This window comes from Peromyscus eremicus, chromosome 13, assembly GCF_949786415.1.
Source record: "Peromyscus eremicus chromosome 13, PerEre_H2_v1, whole genome shotgun sequence".
Lineage (NCBI taxonomy): Eukaryota > Metazoa > Chordata > Mammalia > Rodentia > Cricetidae > Peromyscus > Peromyscus eremicus.
Genome location: NC_081429.1, coordinates 63,428,564 through 63,450,925, shown reverse-complemented (window position 1 = coordinate 63,450,925; position 22,362 = coordinate 63,428,564). Strand labels below are relative to the sequence as shown.

Here is a 22,362-nt window from a genome sequence, read left to right as displayed (position 1 = left end):
TGGGTATACAGTCTGACAGTCTTTCCTCCTGTGGAGTGGGCTACAGCCAGTTGAGTAGTATGTTGATTGACCCCAGAGTATTCTTGCCACTGATGCACTAATGGGCACATCTGGTTTGTCAGGTCAGAATTGTAGCACACCGAGTTCACCACCAGGAGAGAATTGAAAATTCCTCACTCCCAGTAGCCTGCCTAGTACCTTTCAGTTCTCTGGAAACTAGGTAGCAGGGAGGAGACTTCCAGCTCACTTCCAGCTTCTTTGTCCTGTGTCCAGGGTGTGTATTGTCATTTTCAATAGGACTTTACCATCTAGTTCTGGTGGATAACCAAGAGCAATAGCAATGGCCTATATTGTTTTGGGAGCTTGGGGCTGTCTGGTCAAAGACTCATGGGGAGTATCTTACACATGGCAATGGGATTTTGACCAATACCCATGGCTTCTGGGAGCAATATTGTCAATTTACACAAGGAACTTCCATTCAAACTTTTTTTAAAAATTGTGGTTTTTTTATTGGTACAGTGGTGCATTTCCATGTGGTTTTTGCATGCATCTTTAGTTTTGGTTGATCCTTCCCATCTACAGCCTTCACCTTTTTTCTATTCTTCCAATTCCTTCCCTAGTTAAACCTTTCTGCCCCTAGTATACCTCCTTTTCATATCATGTGGAGAAACACTAATTTTCAAAAAACGAGAGAAAATGAAGTAACATATTGAGCTGCAATCTTGATGTGATAAAGAAAACAGAAGTTGAAATCATAGGATTTAGAAGCAGGCATGACCTTGATTTCTAGTTCTGATACTTAATTTGAGCAAGTGGTCTAACCTCTGAGTCTTCACTTTCATGCCAGGCACTTTGTCTCTCTGATACAGGTTTGTTGTGTGGGTTGTGTCAGGTCTTGTTTGTAAAGTGTCCAGTATGTGTTGGCTTCTGTTATTTATAAATTTATTGTACACATTAACTACGTAAGGTAGAGTTTTGCTCCCACAGATAGTAGAGTGTCTCTAACATTTCCTTGGACATTTGACCATTTTTCTTTGTGATGGGTGCAAATGTAAAATCTACTTTATTTTAAAAAGATGTGAGAAGAAATATGTTATATCAAAGTAATTTTAAAATTGAAGTTAGCATTAAAAATATACAACAAGGAGCAATTAAGATCTCATCTTGCTCTTCTAGAGGAGCTGGGTTCCACGTCACCCACACAAGTGGCTCACAAGTGCCTGTAACTCCAACTCCAAGGGATCCAGCATTCTCTTCTGGCTTCCCCAGGCACCCACACACATAGGGCATTCATTTACACAAACACAAACACACACACATACACACTAAAACAAACAAACAAAAAATAAAGTCACAACCTATAAAGCCATGTTTGAATCAGAAGGCCATCTCATACTGCCTCATTACTCCACACCATTAGTACTCTCAGCAACTGTATCAAATATATTTCTATTTTCTTTATTGTTGCTTTTCCTAAGGGAGTATTGGAGTTTTTTCATTTCAGATTTTATGATAAAGAACTTAGTTTCAAATTTATTTTTGAATTTGCTAGTAATTAAAATAATAGGGAGAAAGATCATTTTATAAATTTAAATTCACATGTGTGAGCACTAACACCAGGATTTAATTTCTTTTTTTCTATAGAAACAAATATGAAATAATCTAAAATGGAGTTATGTTTTAAAAGTACTTGTTTTACTTTTGTCTGTGTAGTATGACAAAATAAAATTTTAAATTACGAAATAGAACCTAGGGTACTTTGTGGCTCTGAGTTCTAGGAAAAGATATCTATGATAAATAGAATTTGGTTAGGTAGTAACGGTTATATTTAGTCACTAATAGATTAGCTGCTACAGAACCAACCACTTTATAATTAGTGAATGGATTTAATAAAAATGTATCACTATATTTATGATCTCAGATTCTCTTGTTCATCTTCCCAGAAATACAGTTGTCACACTGTGAATTGCATGGTGAGAAATGTTTTAATTTCTCTCAGGTATTCAAACTAAGAAAGTCATGGATGTGGATTCAGAGGCTTCTCCTTCTTCCAGCAAAAGGCACAGCATGTCCTTCGACCTGAAGTCGTCACCCCATGAGAAAGTGAAGCCAGAGAAAGAACCAGAGGCCACACCTCCTTCTCCAAGAACCTTACTGGCTATGCAGGCAGCCATGCTGGGAAGTAGTTCAGAAGAGGAGCCAGAGAGGGAGAGAGATTCGTGGGCCACTGCAGATGCAGGCTCCGTATCACCACAGACCCTTGCAGCTATTCAGAGAGCTCTGGATGATGATGAAGATGGGAAAGTGTGTGAGGGGGATGATGAGCCAACAGGATGGGCAGTGGTGAGAGTGTTGGGTGGTGATAAAGGTGGGGAAGTTTGTGCCGGGAGTGATGAGCTGGCAGTGAGAACTCAGGCTGGAAATAGGCCAAACCAGGAGCACAGTGATGGAGCTGTAGCAAGAGGTGGAGGCGTGCCATTTGCCACAGTTCCTCCTTTACCCACCGTGACTGTAGTAAAGGAGTATGTGGTCAGCTCCAATAGTGAAAAAGAACAGATAGCCTCGGCTCCGTCATTGAATACTGCTTGTCACGAAGCTGGTGAATGTTATGCTCCAAAAGAACAGATGTCACTTACTCATGTGGTGAATGAAGCATCTCAGATAAGCAATGAGTATGAGGTTGAGGGGAAGCAAGCTCCCCTTCCACCAGCATGCACAGAACAACTGTGCAGTGATGCCTCCGGACTCCTCAGGGAACCTCCAATAAGAACACATTCCGATCAGAGGATGGACACACACCCTGAAGAGCCCGAGCTGCAGAAAGGTCTCTACCCACCTGAGAGTAAATGTGTTTCCTCTCATTTTTCAAGTGATGATGAAGCAGAAAGTGTACAAAATACTGCTTCCAAAGCATGGAGCACAGTTCACATCCCTTCAGAGGCAATGGATAACTTAGAAAAGGCATTGTCTTCTAATGCTGACGAACATGGAGGTTCCCTGAAAACCATCCAGCAACGGGAGATGCCTGAAGCCACTGCCAGGGAATTGATTTTAGTCCCAAAGCCCATGGGACCAAAGGAGATGGAGTCTGGAGAAAGCGAGTCTGATGGTAGGTACTTCTTTAAGGGAATGGAATGGGAGACTTGATGTCTATAGGGACTAGGAGAACCTGTAGTATAACCCTGTTTACAGCAGAGAAACCAGGAAGAAAGGAGAAATGAGCTTCCTAGCATCACACAGCTAGGGTGGGGATGCCCTGCTTTACTGGGCTGTTTTTGGTATCTTTAAGATTTCATTTTATTTTATATGTATGGGTGTTTTGTCGGCATGTCTGTGCACATATGCATGCAATGTCCATACAGAAGGGGGCAGCAGATCTTCTGCAACTGGAGTTATAAATGGTTTTTGCATTGCCCTGGGCACTGGGAACTTAATGCAGGGCCTCTGCAAGAGCAGCAAATGTTAACTGCTGAGCCTTCTTGGCAGCCTGTCTTTGGTATCATTGAAGGAAGGGAGTACTGTGCCTGGAGAAAAGAAAGATGAATTTCCTTTAACTTTTGTTAACCTCTTACTTTGACATACAAAAATTACAAGATTGGAAAGCTATCATAGAGTACTGACTGATTCACACTTAACCTTAGAGGCCAGTATTTGGTCTCATTTGTTTTATATTCTCTGACTCTGTCTCTGTCTCTCTTTATCCCTGCCCCTTCTGCCTCTTCCTCTCCTTCACCTCTTCCTCTTCATGTCTCCCTCTCTTTCTCTTTCCCATGCATTCTCTCCATGTACACCTCTCTCCTCTCTCTCTCTCTCTCTCTCTCTCTCTCTCTCTCTCTCTCTCTCTCTCTCTCTTTCTCTCTCTCTCTCTCTCTGTATTTTTGTATACACATATGCTAATGATACTCATTGTTTATAGCTTTTTATACAGTCACCTGCTTGTTAAAATTTGACTTAAGAATCAAAGGTACTTTGGTTTCTTTATGGGCATTTGTCAGGGAGATGTTCTGCCTGTTTTCATTGTGCCCACAGAGATAATCAGGGACTATTGGCAGGGTAGTGGAGTCTAGATTGGCAGGGTAGTGGAGTCGAGAGCAGGAATCTTCAGCTAGGGAGCCTCCCCATTCTGGCACCCTGGTAGTAGGGTACCTTCAGGCAAGTCACATAACACTCTGAATTTTATTTCTTACATAATGAAAGAATGTACATACACACATACACATTTGTGCATATATATGTGTGTGTGTGTGTGTGTATGAAGCATGTATTTGCTAATTTAGTATTTGAAATGACTTTATAAACCACACTTCAAGTAATGAAGATAACTGCATGCGAATATGTTTACACATAATTTGTGTCCTGTTACTGGTCAGATTTCTGTTATTTATTTGTTTATTTATTTGAGATTCATATAACCTAGGCTGGCCTTATACTTTTTATGGAGCTGAGGCTTGTCTTGAACTTCTGACCCTCTTGCCTCTACCACCTGAGTGCTGGGGTCACTGTAAGTGAGCCATCCCAATTAAATGTTTCCTTTGTAAGAGTTGCCGTGGTCATAGTGTCTCTTCACAGCAATAAAAATCTTAACTAAGACAGATATGGTTGTGTGGGGCGTTTACCCACCAACCCCACAACTCCCCAGAGTTTTTTTGAGTGTGAGCAGCAGGAAATATTAGATGGAAGGATTTATATTGCGGAGAATATCGTGGAGATAAACAGATAGAAAATAAAGGATAGCCTCGAGGGGGCCTGGAACCTATTCCAATGGGCCCCGACTGTCTCTGCCCCAGAGTATTTATAGAGACGCCAAGGGGTGGAGCAAAAGACCTCCTCCCCCAGCACAGCCAAGTGCAGACCATCTCAGACACCTGCACTCAGGCCCGTGGTCCTAATCATCCTCTATGCGGACATGCTGGGTAAAGCCACGAGGAACCCGAAAACGGGCTCCCACATGGTTGCAAGCTTATGGAGGCCAGGAGTGGAATGTGATAGTTTGAATGTAATTGGCTCATAGGGAGTGGCACTATGTAGAGGTCCACCTTGTTGAAGTAGGTGTGGAGTTGTTGGAGGAAGTGTATCACTGTGGGGTGGGCTTTGAGGTCTCCTATTCTCAAGTTACACCTCGTTTGGTTTACTTCCTGTTGCCTGCAGATCAAGATGTAGGACTTTCAGCTTCTTCTCCAGTACATGTCTGTCTACATACTGCCATTTCTTGCCATGATGATAATGGATTAAATCTCAGAACTGTAAGCCACACCAATTAAATGTTTTTCTTTATAAGAGTTGCTATGGTCATGGTGTCTCTTCAGAGCAATAGAAATCCTAAGTAAGACAGTCACATTTATTAATTATTGATCTTACTGCCTGCACTATGAGTGTTCTGTTCAGAAAGTTGACTCCTGTGCCAATTCGTTCAAGTCTATTCACCACTTTTTCTATCATGTTCGATGTATCTGGTTTTATGTTAAAGCCTTTGATCCATTTGGACTTGAGTTTTGTGCTAGGTGATTACTATGAATCTATTTGTAGTCTTCTTCATGTAGACATCCAGTTCGACTAGAATCATTTGTTGAAGGTGCTTTCTTTTTTCTAGTATGTATTTCTGGCTGTTTATCAAAAATCAGGTGTCTATAGGTGTGTGGATTTATGCCTGGGCCTTCAATTTGTATCCATTGATCAATGTGTCTGTTTTTATGCCCATAACATGTGGTTTTTATTACTACAGCTCTGTAGTACAACTTGAAATCCAGGATGGTGAGACCTCCCACAGTACTTTTATTGTTCATAATAGTTTTTGCTTCCTGGGTATCTTAGTTAGGGTTTCTATTGCTGTGAAGAGACACCATGACCATGGCAAATGTTATAAGGGAAAACATTTAATTGGGATAGTCAGAGGTTCAGCCCATTATCATCATGGTAAGACATGGTAGTGTGCAGGCAGACAGGGTGTTGGAGAAGTAGCTGAGAGTTCTACATCTTTCAGGAAGTTCTACATCTGACAGGAAGTGGTCTAAGACACTGGGTGGTATATTGAGCATATATGAGACCTCCAAGACCACTTCCACAGTGACGTACTTCCTCCCACAAGACCATAACTACAAGGCCACACCTCCTAATAGTGCCATTCCCTTTGGGGGCCACTTCCTTCCAAACCACCACACTAGGTTTGTGTGTGTGTGTGTGTGTGTGTGTGTGTGTTTCTATAAGAAGCTGAAAATTGTCCATCCAAGATCTGTGAAAAATGGTATTGGAAATTTGAATAGGATTGCATTGAATCTGTAGGTTGCTTTTGGTAGGATGGCATCTCCTTGTATCTTTAGTTTCTTTCTTCAAAGATGACGTTTTATCATACAAGTCTTTCACTTGCCTGGTTCACAACCATCTATAATAAGATCTGGTGCCCTCTTCTGGTGGGCAGGGATACATGCAGACAGAACTCTGTATACAAAATAAATAAATCTTAAAAAAAAAAAGACTAACAAGTTAATTGCATGTTTGAGGTTATAGTCAAATCCTTTCCTTTGGAGTCTGACATTTTTCAGGACTGTTCAGAAAGTTTTGATGACTTCAGAGTGATTCTAATGTTCTCAATGTAGATGAAGTGACATCATTATATTTTGCACAGGAAGTTTCATTGAGGTACAGAGTGTGGTCAGTGATGGTGAACTTCAAGCAGAGTCATCGGAGCCTTCTAAACCTCCCTCTGAACAAGATGAAGAGGAACCAAGAGGAACTCTGGAGGAAGGAATCCCCAGGGACACAGAACACCTCCTACAGGACAGCTCTGACAGTGAGGACTTGGTCAAGAAAGAGCACAAAAAAACTGACGGATATGCTGAGGACTCACCTAATGAATGGCAAGATGTTGATTTGGTAATAATACAATGTTTACCTTAGTGCCGAGGAAATCCTGTGGCTTTGAGATTTTAAGAGTTGCTGGATAAATATTTGTTAGCTGTTTTTAATTCATCTTCTTGTTACTCATGGTTCCCTTTTGAAATGTAAGTTACATCTGGGGTAGATAGGTTTCTCATATGATGTAATCAAGTGACTGAAAGAGACAGTCTTGCCTAGAAATCTCAAGAGGAAAACACTGTAAGGAGAAACAACTTATTGGTCATTTCAACCAGAGGAAATGCAGGCTTTTTATTTTTATTTTTATTTTTATTTTTTTTGTAACAAATGAACATAATTGGGTCGTGACTGTAATGATCTGTGAATGGGAACATGTTTTATAGGAGGAACTAGACATCCTAGAGAGTAACCTCTTAGCAGAACAGAATTCACTGGAAGCTCAAAAACAGCAGCAAGAACGGATCGCTGTTTCTGTAACGGGCCAGATGTTTCTGGAAAGTCAGGTGAGTTTGACTTTATCTTGGGCTTCTGTAGAATTGTCCTTCCTTTAAGAAGGGCTGTATGATATTGTCACACCCCTTGTGGTCAAGGTCATCAGTGCATTTCCTTGTGGGTGGTTTCTCTTAACTACAGGAACTCCTGCGCCTGTTTGGCATTCCCTATATCCAGGCTCCCATGGAGGCAGAGGCGCAGTGTGCCATCCTGGACCTCACTGATCAGACTTCTGGGACCATCACTGATGATAGTGATATCTGGCTGTTTGGGGCCCGGCATGTCTATAAGAATTTTTTTAACAAAAACAAGTTTGTAGAGTACTACCAATATGTGGACTTTCACAACCAATTAGGTAAGACTTAGATTGTGGTCTCTTCCCATAGTTCACCCTCCTGATTTGCCTCATGGTTTTTCTTCAGAAGGATCTAATTTGATGCATGAATGAAAATTGGAGGTCATAGGATTTTAAAACTTGGATTTTAGAAGATAAAACCCTAGTGTTTGTTCTTGCAGTTAAGTCATCTACAAGGTTAGTTGAGTTACCTTACAGTGAACCATAGATGCTCTCATAGGGTAAGGAATGGAGCCATTGGTGCTCTTGATGTTGACCACACATTCATCCATCTGTTCAGCTGGGAAATGCACACTGAGTGACTCTCATATGCTAGTCATTCTTGACAGTGGGAAAATAGCAGAGAATGAAACAATCTAGTGGAAGGAAAAGATGCTGGCTATGTTTACAAGTTATAATGTAATACTTGGTGTGCACCATGGGGGAAAAATAAAACAAGCAGAACAAGAATGAGGACCAGCTGTAGGAGAGCACATGATGTTCCTCACAGAGGTGTCCTCAGGGAAGGCTTTGTTTGTGGCAGCATAGGGCAGACTCCCTAAGAAAATAGTAAGCAAAGCTATAAATAAATACTCAACAAAGATCATGTCAGAGGGATTTAAAGATTTTCAAGGCCTCGAGGCAGAAGATTGCTTATGTACATGTTCTAGAGAAATAAGGAGGCCAGTGACAATGGAGGAGGAGGGTGATGTCAGTAGTTACACCGGAGAGAAGAAATTGAAGCCTCATAGTGTCTGGTACACCAGAGAAAACAGTGCTCGTGTCCTGGATGTGGGATATGGGAGGAGGGCTTCTAGCTTCCCGGTTCTGGGCCAGTGGTAGAACGTAGCAGAGGAAGAGAGAATTGAGTTGGGATAAATTCAGTCTGAGAGGCTCATTAGATCTACAGACAGTTGGTAAGGGAATGCATGTGCCTGTGGTCAGAAGGAGCAGATTAGATAGCTAAATGTAGAGGTCAGCATGTATAGAGAATTTAAAATGAGAATGGAGCCTGGCGGTGGTGGTGCACACCTTTAATCTCAGCACTCAGGAGGCAGAGACAGGCAGATCTCTGAGTTCAAGGCCAGCCTGGTCTACAAAGTGAGTTCCAGGATAGGCTCCAAAGCTACAGAGAAACCCTGTCTTGAAAAACTGGGGAAAAAAAAAGTTAAAACTTAAAATCTCAATATAATGATACTTAACAAAAGAACCTAAAATGAAACATGTCTCTTTGGATGTTGGTTTATCATACACAGTTTATATAATAAAAATACTTATGTTATATAACTTTTATAAAAATATTAAATCTAATTGTTGCTATTCATACAGGATTGGACCGGAACAAATTAATCAACTTGGCTTATCTACTGGGCAGCGATTATACTGAAGGGATCCCAACTGTTGGCTGTGTAACAGCCATGGAGATTCTCAATGAATTCCCTGGACGAGGCCTGGACCCACTCCTAAAATTCTCGTAAGGCTTTTTCTTCATGCCTTTAATTCAGGTATTTGCTTAAATACTCAGATTAAAAGAAAAAAAAAATTTTTTTTTTTTAAATACACTGAGCTCTTACTGTATTGCCTAGGCTGAGCTCAAACTTGCACTCCTCCAGCTTCAGCTTCCTACATAGTTGCTACTGTTGGTGTGTGCCACCACACCAGAGGATCTGTTTCTAAAATCATGATGTCCCAAGCCACTGTTCATTGAAGGAACGGTGGGAAACAGTGGCTGTGGTTTCTAGGGCCCTCGTGAATCTGTTTTCTTCTTAGTCATGCCTGGCTTATCCTAGTCCAAGGACACAAAGCCAGTTCTGCAGTGCTCATTAGTGTATAAGCTGCCTCTGAGTTCATTTAGATGTTTGTAAAGTAGCTGATATGAGTTATATGCAGGCTTCAGCAATGGGAAAGGTAAGTAGTTGCAATCTATATCCTCAAGGTTCCTTGTGGTGATTGGGTAATGGAAAAGCAAATGAAATCATTCAGTGTTGCTAGGGAAATTATTCACCACATGTTCAGTGTTATGAAAGAAGTTGACCAGAAAAGTGCTTGGAGGTCCAGGGCCAGTAACTTTAGATATAAGTCACTACCCATGAAAATGCATGTACTGACACAGAGGAGCACTGTACTGGAGCTGTGACATCTGAGCTTAGGAGACCAATTATTTATTCCTTCACCATGGCTGTGACAAGTATCTGATGCAAGCCACTTAAGGAAGGTTAATTTTATTGATTTGGCTGATGGTTCAGGGTATAGTCTGTCATGTCCAGGCAAGCATGACAGTCAGAAGCAGAGAGAAATATATACTGTGCTCAGCTCACTTTCTCCTTTTCATTCAGTCTGGACCCCAATCCATGAGATGGCTGCTGCTCATATTTAGGAGGACAGACTTCATACCTAAATTAATTCAGCCTAAAAACTCTGTCACAGACATGCCCAGAGGTTTGTCTCTATAGTAAATCTAGATGCTGTCCATTTTGCAGTCAGTATTGTTAGAGACTCCCAATCCCAAGGATTGGTAGGAGCTGTGTCTTTGAAAGTAGTTTTAAAAATTGTGTTTATATATTTATTTTTAAAGGTTTATTTATTTTTATGTATATGGGTGTTTTGTCTACATGTAAGTCTATCACAAACGTACAGTGCCTGCAGAGGCCAGAAGAGGGTGTCAGATCCCCTGGTACTGGATTTACAGATAGTTATTTGCCACCATGTAGGTACTGAGAATTGAACCTGAGTCCTCTGGAAGAGCAGCCAGTGCTCTTAATCTTTGAGCCATCTCAGGTGGAGAGTCAGAACAACTTATGAGGGTCAGTACTTTTTCCACCTGTGGGTCCTAGTGATTGAACTTAGGTCATCTGGCTTGGCAGCAAGCACTTTTACCTGTTAAACCATCTTGCTGACTCAGAAAGTAGCTTTTTCATAAGTTTTCCCTCAGTGGCTTGTTTTTTTGTTTTTTTAAAAAAAACTTGAAATATGACTCCCATACCTTTAAAAAGTACAATTTATTGTTATCTAGTTTATTCACAAAGTTGTGAGGGTACCTTGCAACCATCAGTTTGCAACAGGTAATCAGTTTAATTCATTTGTGTTCTCTGTAGTTGAATCTCCTGTGTTTGAAAAAATGCAGGGACCTTATGGTCTGAAAAGTGAATACTTAGATGCAATGTGAGATTGCAGTGATTGCTGGCTCCATACAGCCTCAGGGCACATGCTGGTGCACTCATCTAATACTTCCTTTCTTTTATTACACTTTTCTTCTTGAAAAATTGTCATACTAAGTTAATACATAGCTCATCAAACATGGTTGGTAAATAACTATGTAGCTACAAATAACATTCTTCCACAAATGTATAAATATATCATAGAAACATTACATAGTATGCATCGAAATGATTATACTTAACACTTTGGTTTATGTAATTGCAATTAATTGGAAGCTACAATTACATGCACATTATAACCCATTAAACATGCACATACATGCACATGTGTACTAGCTGGTGTATTGTATGATATAGTTTTATTTTTTTTACATTGTTTTTCCTTTTACTGAAAATAGATTTTTTTTCTTATATAATATATCATGATTGTGGTTTCTCCTCCCTCTGTTCCCAGCTCCTCTCCACTTCAACTTCCATTTGGATCCACCCCCTTTCTGTTTCTCATTAGAAAACAAACAGGCTTCTATGGGATAATAATAAAATAAAATAAGTTAAAGTAAAAACTAACACATTAGAATTGTGAAAAACAAACAGAAGGAAAAGAGCCTAAGAGAAGGCACAAGAAACAGAGACCCACTATTCGCACATGCAGGAATTCATAAAATCAGTAAATTGGAAGCCATAATATATAGGCAAAGGATACTCTTCCCACTTCCTTTCCTTTGGGTTCCCTGAGCCCTGAGGGGAGGGACTTGATAGACACATCCCATTTAGGGCTGGGTGTTCCAAGATCTCTCACTCTCTGCATAATATCTGGCTGTGGTTCTCTGTATTTGTTTCCATCTGCTTCAAGAGGAAGCTTCTCTGATTATGACTGAGCAAGGCACTGATTTCTAAGTATAGCAGAATGTCATTGTGATTCATTTTATTGCTACATTTTTTTTCTTTTAAGACTATTAGTATTTGGTTTTACCCTTGGTCCCTGGACTATTGAGTCTCAGGTTCTTGGTCATCCAAGCAGGGTCAGGTGTAGCTTCCATCTCCTGGAGTGGGCCTTAAGCCAAATCAGATATTGTTTGGTTATTTCTACAAGCTTTGTACCACCATTGCCCTTACATGTCTTGCAACCATGATACCATTATAGTTTAAAGGGTTTGTTCCTGGGTTGGTATTTACATTTATCTTTTAGTAGCATGCAGAGTACCTTCCTGTATAGAAGACAACAGCATTAGGGGTAAAGGTCATGTAGGCACCAGTTCGACTTCTCCATGTTCAATGAGTTGTGTAGGTGTTGTCTTCAGCAATGGATTTTTGCTGTCAGTCTGTGGAGAGCTATCTATAGTCTTGACGACATCTGGGTTGTTTGGGGTTCCCATGGTAACCAACAACTCCACTAGATATAACCCAATCCTAGAACTGAAAGTTTCAATTAATGACAAGAGATGTCTGTTTGGGGCTCTATCTCTTCCATTATTTGGCAATTTTATTTAGATCACCATATATGTATATATTTTAGGAAGTTGGCTCTTAAATTTAGCTGTCTCTCCCTATATTTCCTCCATCATCTGCCTCTCTCTTCCTTCTCCGCACTTGATTGTCCTGTTCCAGCTAAACCTCCATCTATAACTATCTATTCTATTTCCCTTTCCTGGAGAGATATGTCTATTCCCCCTTTGTCCCTTACTCTATACCTCATCTCTGTGATTTTATGGATTGTAGCTTGGTTACCATTGACAACAGCTAATATTCACATATCAGTGAATACATAACCATATTTGTCCTTCTGGGTTTGCGTTACCTCATTCAGAATGATTTTTTCTAGTTCCATTCATTTACCTGCAGATTTCATGATTCCATTTTTTTTAATGGCAGTGTAATACTCCATTGTGTAAATGTACCACATTTTCTTTATGTATGTACTCTTCTGTTGAGGGACATATAGGTTATTTCCAATTTCCAGCTATTATGAATAGAACAGCAGAGAACATGGTTGAGCAAGTATCCTGTGGTAGGACCTTTGGGTATATGCCCAAAAGTGTTATAACTAGATCTTGAGGTAAATCAGTTCCTGTAGTTGGAATGTTTCTCTGGTCCTGCCTAGCCCTGCAGTCCTACAGCTGCTTATAAAATACTCACTCAGAAGCTTATATTAATTATAACTGCTTGGCCATTAGCTCAGCTTATTACTGACTAGCTCTTACATTTAAATTAACCCATAATTCTTATCTAAGTTTAGCCATGTGGCTTGGTACCTTTTCTCAGTTCTGCTTTGTCATCTTGCTTCCTCTGTGTCTGGCTAGTGACTCCTGAATCAGCCTTCTTCTTCCTAGCATTCCTTTAGTCTTCTCTCCCCGCCTATCCTTCCTGCCTGGCTACTGGCCAATCTCTGTTTTATTAAACCTGTGTACAAAAACATTATCCCACAGCATTTCCCCTTTTCTGTCTAAACAAAAAGGAAGGTTTTAACTTTAACACAGTAAAATTACATATAATAGAACAGTTATCAAGCAAGAATTACAGTTACAATATCTAGTCTATTTTTATTTGGCAAAATTAAAGAAAATATTCTATCTATCTTATATTTTTGAGTCTAAGTTTCATATCTAATTTATCTTTTATCATAACTAAGCAAAATTATATCTAGTCTTCAGCTACATCAAAGACTCCAGAAGGAATGTGGTGATGAATTGTGTCCCCCAATATACTGTGTTTCCTAATAAAATTTCCCTGGAGATCAGAGGAAAAAGCCAGCCACTATATAGAAGTCAGGCAGTAGTAGCACACGCCTTAAGTCCTATCACTTGGCAGGCAGGGATCTGTCTGGATCTCTCGGTTCAAGGCCACACTGGGGGACAGAGCCAGGTATGGTGACACATGCCTTTAATTCCAGCACCAACCATAGAGGTCTGGAGGTCTATACAGATAGATAGGAAGTGACAGAGCTAGACAGGAAGAGGAAGTGATATAGCTCGGCTGAGAGAGCAAATGAGAGAACAGAACAGAAAGGCATATAGGTGTAGGTAGACAAGAAGTAGCTCGCCTTTGGTAGCTGCAGAGTTGGTGAGCTGAGGCTAGCTGTGGCTTTCCCTATTTCCCTGATCTCTCAGGTTTTCACCCCTATGTCTGGCTCTGAGGTTTTTTTTTTTTTTTTTTTTTAAGCCCATTTAGCAATTTGTCTACAAGTTCCCATCTTTCTGATGAGCCACCGCCTTGATTACCACCATTATGTCAGTACAAATTGGTACTCACAACAGCAATGGATGAGTGTTCCCTTATTCCACATCCTTGCCAGCATAAGCTGTCATTTTTGTTTTTGATCTTAGCCATCCTGACAGGTGTAAGATGAAATCTCAAAGTAGTTTTGATTTGCATTTCTCAGTACCTACCTACATCAGTTGGCCTCTGGGGGCACCTAAACATATGTAACAGACATATACATACTTAAAAAGAATCTTGGAAAGAAAGCATTATTTTTCCCTTGCATTTTGGTATTGATGAAGACTACTGTTAGGCTTCTGAACTCCAGAAGGCATTTTCAAGTCATTCACTGAGGTGGACTGCAGGCTGGAACCCAGTTCCTGGTACTAGTTATATGTGAAGAAGTAGAACTGAAGGGTGGGTATTCTTTAGGATCCACTGAATGATTGGGTAGGTGAGGAGCATGTTTTAACTTCCATAGTATTTTCTACCAGTTTTCTGTTGGCACATTGTAGTTCCCTACCTTAAACCTCTGTAACCTCCACCAGCAGCATGTCGTGGTTTGTTTCTGACTCTGAAGCTTGCTCAGGGTTGGGAGTCTTTTGTTCCTGTTCCCTGTCTTAGAACAGCTCAAAGCTCAAGGACCTGCTGAATGTTTCACATGCAAGGCAGTAGGCACTGTCAGTTAAGAGACAGACAGAATGCCAGCAGGCCTTGGATCCTCTCCATCTAGACCTCTGCCTAGGCACAGGCTCCTCAAGCTGTGGTGGATGCTTCCAGTGGTAGCTTTTTCCAGAGACAGGAAATGGACAGGCTTGTCTCAGGCTCTGAGGCTATCACTTCCTGATCATTATCTAAAGTCACAGGTGAAAGAATGGCGATGGTTACTGGCGGAAATGTCAAGGTCATGACAGAACCTGGTTACTTAGTAGCTGAGAGCTTTATTAGGAGGAAGGGAGGAGGGATAAAAGGACCAGGCCTGGGGAGGAAAGAGAGAGAGAAAGATGGGGGTTAGGGGGACAGAGAGGGAGCAGAGCAGAGGGGGGGGGTCTGCGTCCACCTTTTTTAAGGCGCAGATTGTGTGACCATGCCGTGTACACATAGTCGCCAGCGCACATTCATGATGTAAGACGCAAGACCCTGAACTGCGCATGTGTAGCTGGAGTAAGGGCAGAATTCTAACAACAGGAACAGACTAATCTCACTTCTTGATAGGGGTTAAGAGGGAAAAAGGAAAAGCATGGCTTTCTAAAACTTGCCATACTAAATTATCATTAAGGTGGAAAAAAATTTAAAATGGACAATATAAAAAAATCAAAACTATCTATTTTTGCTTAGAACATTGCCCAACACACCAGAGAACAATAGTTCTTGCTACTATTTATAATTATAAATTATAATTATAAAAGACCTACTTACTGTCTCTCTTTTTGCATATATACCTTCTGTCTTTCCTGTCCTACTTTGTGTTGAATGATACCTGCACTAAAATGACCATTGTGTTCTTGTCATTTTTTCTATTTTTTATTATTAGGAAATTTTCTATTCACTTTACATAACAACCACAGATTCCCCCCTCTTCCCTCTTTCCAACCCCCATCCTTCCCCCCCAACCCATCCTCCATCCCCACATTTCTCAAATGAAGATCTCCCATGAGGAGTCAGCAGAGCCTGGCACACTCAGCTGGGGCAGATCCAAGCCCCTCCCCCCTGCACCAAGGCTGTGCAAGGTGTCACACCCTGGGCACTGATCTCCAAAAAACCCACCCATGCACCAGGGACAGATCCCAATCCCCCTGCCTGATGCCCCCCAAACAGTTCAAGCCAAACAAGCTAAACAACTGTCTCCCGTATCCAGAGGGCCTAGTCCAGTCCTATGGGGGCTCCACAACTATTAGTCCACAGTTCATGGGTTTCTACTAGTGTGGCTGGTCATTTCTGCACATTTTCCCATCATGATCTCAACGTCCCCTGCCCACAGAATCCCTCCTCTTTCTCATCGATTGGATTCCCGGAGCTCAGCCTGGGGCCCAGCCATGGATCTCTTCATCTGCTTGCATCAGTCACTGGATGAAGGCTCTATGATGACAGGGTATTCCCTAGTCTGGTCACCAGAGTAGACCAGTCCAGGCACTCTCTCGACCATTGCTAGTAGTCCAAGGTGGGGTCATCCTTGTGGATTCCTGAGAACTTCTCCGGCACCCTGCCTCTTCCTATTCCCATGATGTCTTCATTTATCATGATATCTCTTTCCCTGTTCCAGCTTGACCTCCCATTTCCTTATGTTCTCATCTCCCATTCGTTGCCCTTCATTACCCCCACCCCCACTCCCAGTTTGCTCATGTAAATCTCATCTATTTCTCCTTCACTGGGCTATCTATGTGTCCCTCTTAGGGTCCTCCTTGTTAGCTAGCTTCTCTAGAGCTGTGAGTTGTAGTCTAGTTATCCTTTGCCTTACATCTAGTATCCACTTATGAGTGAGTACATACCATGTTTGCCCTTCTGAGTCTGGGTTACCTCACTCAGGATGATATTTTCTAGTTCCATCCATTTGCCTGCAAATTTCATAATGTCATTTTTTTTTTACTGCTGAGTAGTATTCCATTGTGTATATGTGCCACATTTTCTTTATCCATTCTTCCCTTGAGGGCCATCTAGGTGGTTTCCAGTTTCTGGCTATTACAAATAATGCTGCTATGAACATAGTTGAGCATGTGTCGTTGTGGTAAGATTGAGCATTCCTTGGGTATATGTCCAAGAGTGGTATAGCTGGGTCCTGAGGTAGATTGATTCCCAATTTTCTGGGAAACCGCCATACTGATTTCCAGAGTGGCTGTACAAGTTTGCAGTACCACCAACAGTGGAGAAGTGTTCCCCTTGCTCTGCATCCTCTCTAGCATAGGCTGTCTTCAGTGTTTTTGATCATAGCCATTCTGAGAGGTGTAAGATGGTATCTCAGAGTTGTTTTGATTTGTGTTTCCCTAATTACTGAGGATGTTGAGCAATTCTTTAAATGTCTTTCAGCCATTTGAGATTCTTCTGTTGAGAATTCTCTGTTAAGCTCTGTAGCTCATTTTTTAATTGGGTTGTTCATTATTTTGATGTCTAGTTTCTTAAGTTCTTTATATATTTTGGAGATAAGCCCTCTGTCAGATATGGGGTTGGTGAAGATCTTTTCCCATTCTGTAGGCTGTCGTTTTGTCTTATTGACCGTGTCCTTTGCCCTACAAAAGCTTCTCAGTTTCAAGAGGTCCCATTTATTAATTGTTGCTCTCAGTGTCTGTACTACTGGTGTTATATTTAGGAAGTGGTCTCCTGTGCCAATGCATTCAAGACTACTTCCTACTTTCTCTTCTACTAAGTTGAGTGTAACTGGATTTATGTTGAGATTTTTGATCCACTTGGACTTGAGTTTTGTGCATGGTAACAAATATGGATCTATTTGCAATCTTGGTCCAAGTGTCAGTTTTTATGCCAGTACCAAGCTGTTTTTATTGCTATAGCTCTATAGTAGAGCTTGAGGTCAAGGATCGTGATACCTCCAGAAGTTGCTTTATTATACAGGATTCTTTTAGCTATCCTGGGTTTTTTGTTTTTCCATATGAAGTTGAATATTGTTCTTTCCAGGTCTGTGAAGAATTGTGTTGGGATTTTAATTATGATTGCATTGAATCTGTAGATTGCTTTTGGTAAGATTGCCATTTTTACTATATTAATACTACCTATCCATGAGCATGGGAGATCTTTCCATTTTCTGATATCTTCTTCAATTTTTTTCTTCAGAGACTTAAAGTTTTTATCATACAGGTCCTTCACTTGTTTAGTTAGAGTTATCCCAAGGTATTTTATATTTTTTGTGGCTATTGTAAAGGGTGCTGTTCCTCTGATTTCTTTCTCAGCCCTCTTATCATTTGTATAAAGGAGGGCTACTAATTTTTTTGAGTTGATCTTGTATCCTGCCACTTTACTGAAGGTGTTTATCAGCTGTAGGAGGTCCCTGGTAGAACTTTTGGGGTCACTTATGTATACTGTCATATCGTCTGCAAATAGGGAAAGTTTGACTTCTTCCTTTCCAATTTGTATCCCCTTGGTCTCCTTTTGTTGTCTTATTGCTCTAGCTAGAATTTCAAGTACTATATTGAATAAATATGGGGAGAATGGACAGCCTTACCTTGTTCCTGGTTTTAGTGGAATCACTTTGAGTTTCTCTCCATTTAATTTGGTGTTGGCTGTTGGCTTGCTGTAAATTGTCTTTATTATGTTTAGGTATATTCCTTGTATTCCTGATCTCTCCAAGACCTTTATCATGAAGTGGTGTTGGATTTTGTCAAAGACTTTTCAGCATCTAATGAGATGATCATGTGGTTTTTTTTCTAGTGTTTGTTTATATGGTGTATTACATTGACAGATTTTCATATGTTGAACCATCCTTGTATCCCTGGGATGAAGCCTACTTGGTTATGGTGGATAATTTTTTTGATGTGTTCTTGGATTCAGTTAGCCAGTATTTTATTGAGTATTTTTGCATCAATGTTCATGAGGGAGATTGGTTTGTAATTCTCTTTCTTTGTTGCATCTTTGTGTGGTTTGGGTATCAGGGTAACCGTAGCCTCATAAAGAGTTTGGTAATGTTCCTTCTGTTTCTGTTGTGTGGAACAATTTGAAGAGTATTGGTATTAGCTCTTCTTTGAAAATGTGTAGAATTCTGTGCTGAAACCATCTGACCCTGGGCTTTTTTTTGGTTGGGAGACTTTTAATGACTGTTTCTATTTCCTTAGGGGTTATTGGTCTATTTAAATAGTTTGTCTGGTCTTGGTTTAACTTTGGTATGTGGTACCTATCCAGAAAATTGTCCATTTCTTTTAGATTTTTCAATTTTGTGGAGAAATCTGGAACACCATGAAAAGACCAAACCTAAGAATAATAGGGATAGAAGAAGGAGAAGAATACCAACTCAAAGACACAGAAAATATATTCAACAAAATCATAGAAGAAAACTTTCCCAACCTAAAGAAGGAAATGCCTATAAATATACAAGAAGCTGACAGATCCCCAAATAGATTGGATCCAAAAAAAAAGGTCCCCTCTCCACATAATAATCAAACCACTAAACATACAAAATAAAGAAAAAAATATTAAGAGCTGCAAAGGAAAAAGGCCAAGTAACATAAAGGCAGACCCATAAGAATAACACCTGACTTCTCAATGGAGACACTAAAAGCCAGAAGGTCCTGACTAGACATTATGCAGACACTAAGAGACCATGACTATTATACCCAGCAAAACTCACAATCACCATAGATGGAATAAACAAAATATTCCATGATAAAACCAGATTTAAACAATATCTTTCTACAAATCCAGCCCTACAGAAAGCACTAGAAGGAAAAATCCAACCTAAGGAAGTTAGATACACCCATGAAAAAATAGGCAATAGATAGTCCCACACCAACAAATACCAAAGAAGGGAAGCACACAACACTACCACCAAAAAATAACAGGAATTAACATTCACTGGTCATTAATATCCATTAATATCAATTCACCTATAAATAGACACAAGCTAACAGAATGGATATGAAAACAAGATACATCCTTCTGCTGCATACAAGAAACACACCTCAACTTCAAAGATATTTCAGACACTACCTCAGAGTGAAAGGCTGGGAAAAGACTTTCCAGTCAAATAGACTTGTAGATGTAACCAACCATATTATTAAATAAGAAACACAGAACCAATGCAAAGAAGAAAGCCAAGAGGTCAGAGCTAAGAGCTAAAACCTTACCCTTCCTCCTGTGGTGGTCCTACCTCTCCAAAAGAGAGCTACTTCCTGTGTTAAAGTGTTTATATAGACTTTCTGTTCTGCCTTCTCATTGGTTGTAAACCCAACCACATGACCGCCTCGTCACTGCCTGTCTGTATAGACCTCCAGGTCTTCTGTGGTTGGTATTGAGATTAAAGGCATGTGTCTCCAATGCTGGCTGTATCCCTGAACACACAGAGACTTACCTAGCTCTGCCTACCAAGTGCTGGGATTACAAGTGTATGCCACTACCGCCCGGCTTTTCTATGGCTTGCTAAATAGCTCTGACCCCCGGGCAACTTTATTTATTAACATACAAGTAACATTTTAGTACAAAATAAAATATCACCATATAGACTTAAGAAGCAAGCTGGTGTAGCTATACTAATATCTAATAAAATAGACTTCAAACTAAAACCAATCGAAAGAGATCAAGAAGGACATTACATATTTATCACAGGGAAAATCCATCAAGATGAAGTCTCAATTCTGAACATTTTGTGTTATGACTTTGCTGGCTTTATTGTTTTCTTTGACTGATGGATCTATTTCCTCTATTGTGTCTTCAACACCAGGGATTTACTGATTTTTTTCCATTTTTTTGTTTGTCTTTTCCCAATTTCTTTAAGGGAGTTATTCATTTCCTCTTTAAGGATCTCTATCATCTTCTTAATGTCATTTTTAAGGTCAGTTTCTTCTGTTTCTTCTGCATTGGGATGTTCGGGTCTTGCTGATGTAGGTTCTGATGAAGCCATATCCTGCAGTGGGTGGTGGTGTGGGGGCACAGGGTTGTGTCCCTGGGCCCAAAGCCTAGAGACTGGGGTGTTCAGGTATGAGGACAAAGACTCACCTCTTAGTCCAGTCGGTGCTGGTGGGCTTTGTCTCTGTTCTTGACATTTTTTGGATCCATTTTTGAATTCATTTCACTGACAAGAGGCCTGGAGAATTATGGCTTTGTGCTACTGTGGTTTGAGTGGGCATTCTGGGGGTTTGTTATCTGACAGTCCAGCCTCACTTGTGAAATCTTGAGCAAGGTACTTCTGTGTGAGTTATTTCCTCTTCTGAGAAGTGAGGGTAATGACATGACACATGATATACTTAACACAGTGTAAGGTCTGTACCCTGTAGCTTAGTGTTCCATACTACATACATTTGTGCTAGAATCCAGAAATTACATTTCAGAACTTTAAATGTATATCTTTCCCTTCAGTGTGGCTACTGTAACATCTCCCTGCCTTGTAAATAATTGCTTCTATTATCTTACAGAGAGTGGTGGCATGAAGCTCAAAACAACAAGAAGGTTGCAGCCAATCCCTACGACACCAAAGTAAAAAAAAAATTACGGAAGTTGCAGCTGACACCTGGCTTCCCCAACCCTGCGGTTGCAGACGCCTACCTTAGGCCTGTGGTGGATGACTCCAGGGGATCGTTTCTATGGGGCAAACCTGATGTTGACAAGATTAGAGAATATCCTTTCTTAAAATTTATGGGAATATTAAGCCACAGATTTGTTGGGTTTAAAACTTAGGGGACAGGAAACTAGCTTTGTTTTTTTCTCCAGTGTTCCATTTAGCTGAGACCCTATTAATTCTTTCCCTCTTTAGTTTAACTGAGGCTTTTTTCTTTTCTTTTCTTTTCTTTTCTTTTCTTTTCTTTTCTTTTTTTTTCTTTTCTTTTTTCTTTTCTCCCCTCCCCTCCCCTCCCCTCCCCCTCCCCTCCCCCTACCCCTCCCCCTTCCTCTCCCTTCCCTTTCTTCCTTTCTTCCTTTCTTCCTTCCTTCCTTCCTTCCTTCCTTCCTTCCTTCCTTCCTTCCTTCCTTCCTTTCTTTCTTTCTTTCTTTCTTTCTTTCTTTCTTTCTTTCATGCTGGCTTCATGCATATGAGGCAAGTATCCTTCAGTAAGAATCTTAACTTGAAACAAGAGCTACAGTATGTATGACATGACCACATGTTTAAGATTAATTATTCTGAAAGAATATGGAAGATTAATGGCTTTCCATTCTATGCATTTAAATAATAATTTGGATGGTGGTTTCAATACCTACAAGAGATTTAACCCAGATATGACTTATTTTCTTTCTTTCTTTTGGTTTTTTGAGGTAGGGTTTCTCTGTGTAGCTTTAGAGCCTGTCCTGGAACTCACTCTGTAGACCAGGCTGGCCTCGAACTCACAGAGGTCTGCCTGCCTCTGCCTCCCAAGTACTGGGATCAAAGGTGTGTGCCACCACCACCTGGCAAAAATATTTTTTTTATTTGCATTGTTGTTTTGCTTGCTTATATGTCTGTGTGAAGTTGTCAGATCTTGGAAGTTACACACAGTTGTGAGCTGCCATGTGGGTGCTGGGACTTGAACGCAGGTCCTCTGGAAGAGCAGTCAGTGCTCTTAACCACTGAGCCATCTTTCCAGTACAACTTATTTTCTTAAACAAGTATATAGGATATCTGCTCCTTGCATTTATTCTAGGTTAGCCATACTTTGTAGTGATGAGTCTTTGATGTCCTAGTATGAGTTTTTAAATGTCTTC

At 40.5% G+C, this 22,362-nt stretch overlaps 1 protein-coding gene across 1 annotated transcript in view; it reads left to right on the top strand.

The window, feature by feature from the left end:
- Ercc5 (ERCC excision repair 5, endonuclease) overlaps positions 1-22,362 on the top strand; it is a 43,002-nt gene that overhangs the window by 17,910 nt on the left and 2,730 nt on the right. The window contains exons 8-13 of the mRNA XM_059278141.1: positions 2,000-3,109; positions 6,623-6,870; positions 7,236-7,355; positions 7,486-7,699; positions 9,008-9,152; positions 21,105-21,305. Of these exons, the coding sequence (XP_059134124.1) occupies positions 2,000-3,109; positions 6,623-6,870; positions 7,236-7,355; positions 7,486-7,699; positions 9,008-9,152; positions 21,105-21,305 (2,038 nt within the window). The remainder of the gene's footprint in view (positions 1-1,999; positions 3,110-6,622; positions 6,871-7,235; positions 7,356-7,485; positions 7,700-9,007; positions 9,153-21,104; positions 21,306-22,362) is intronic.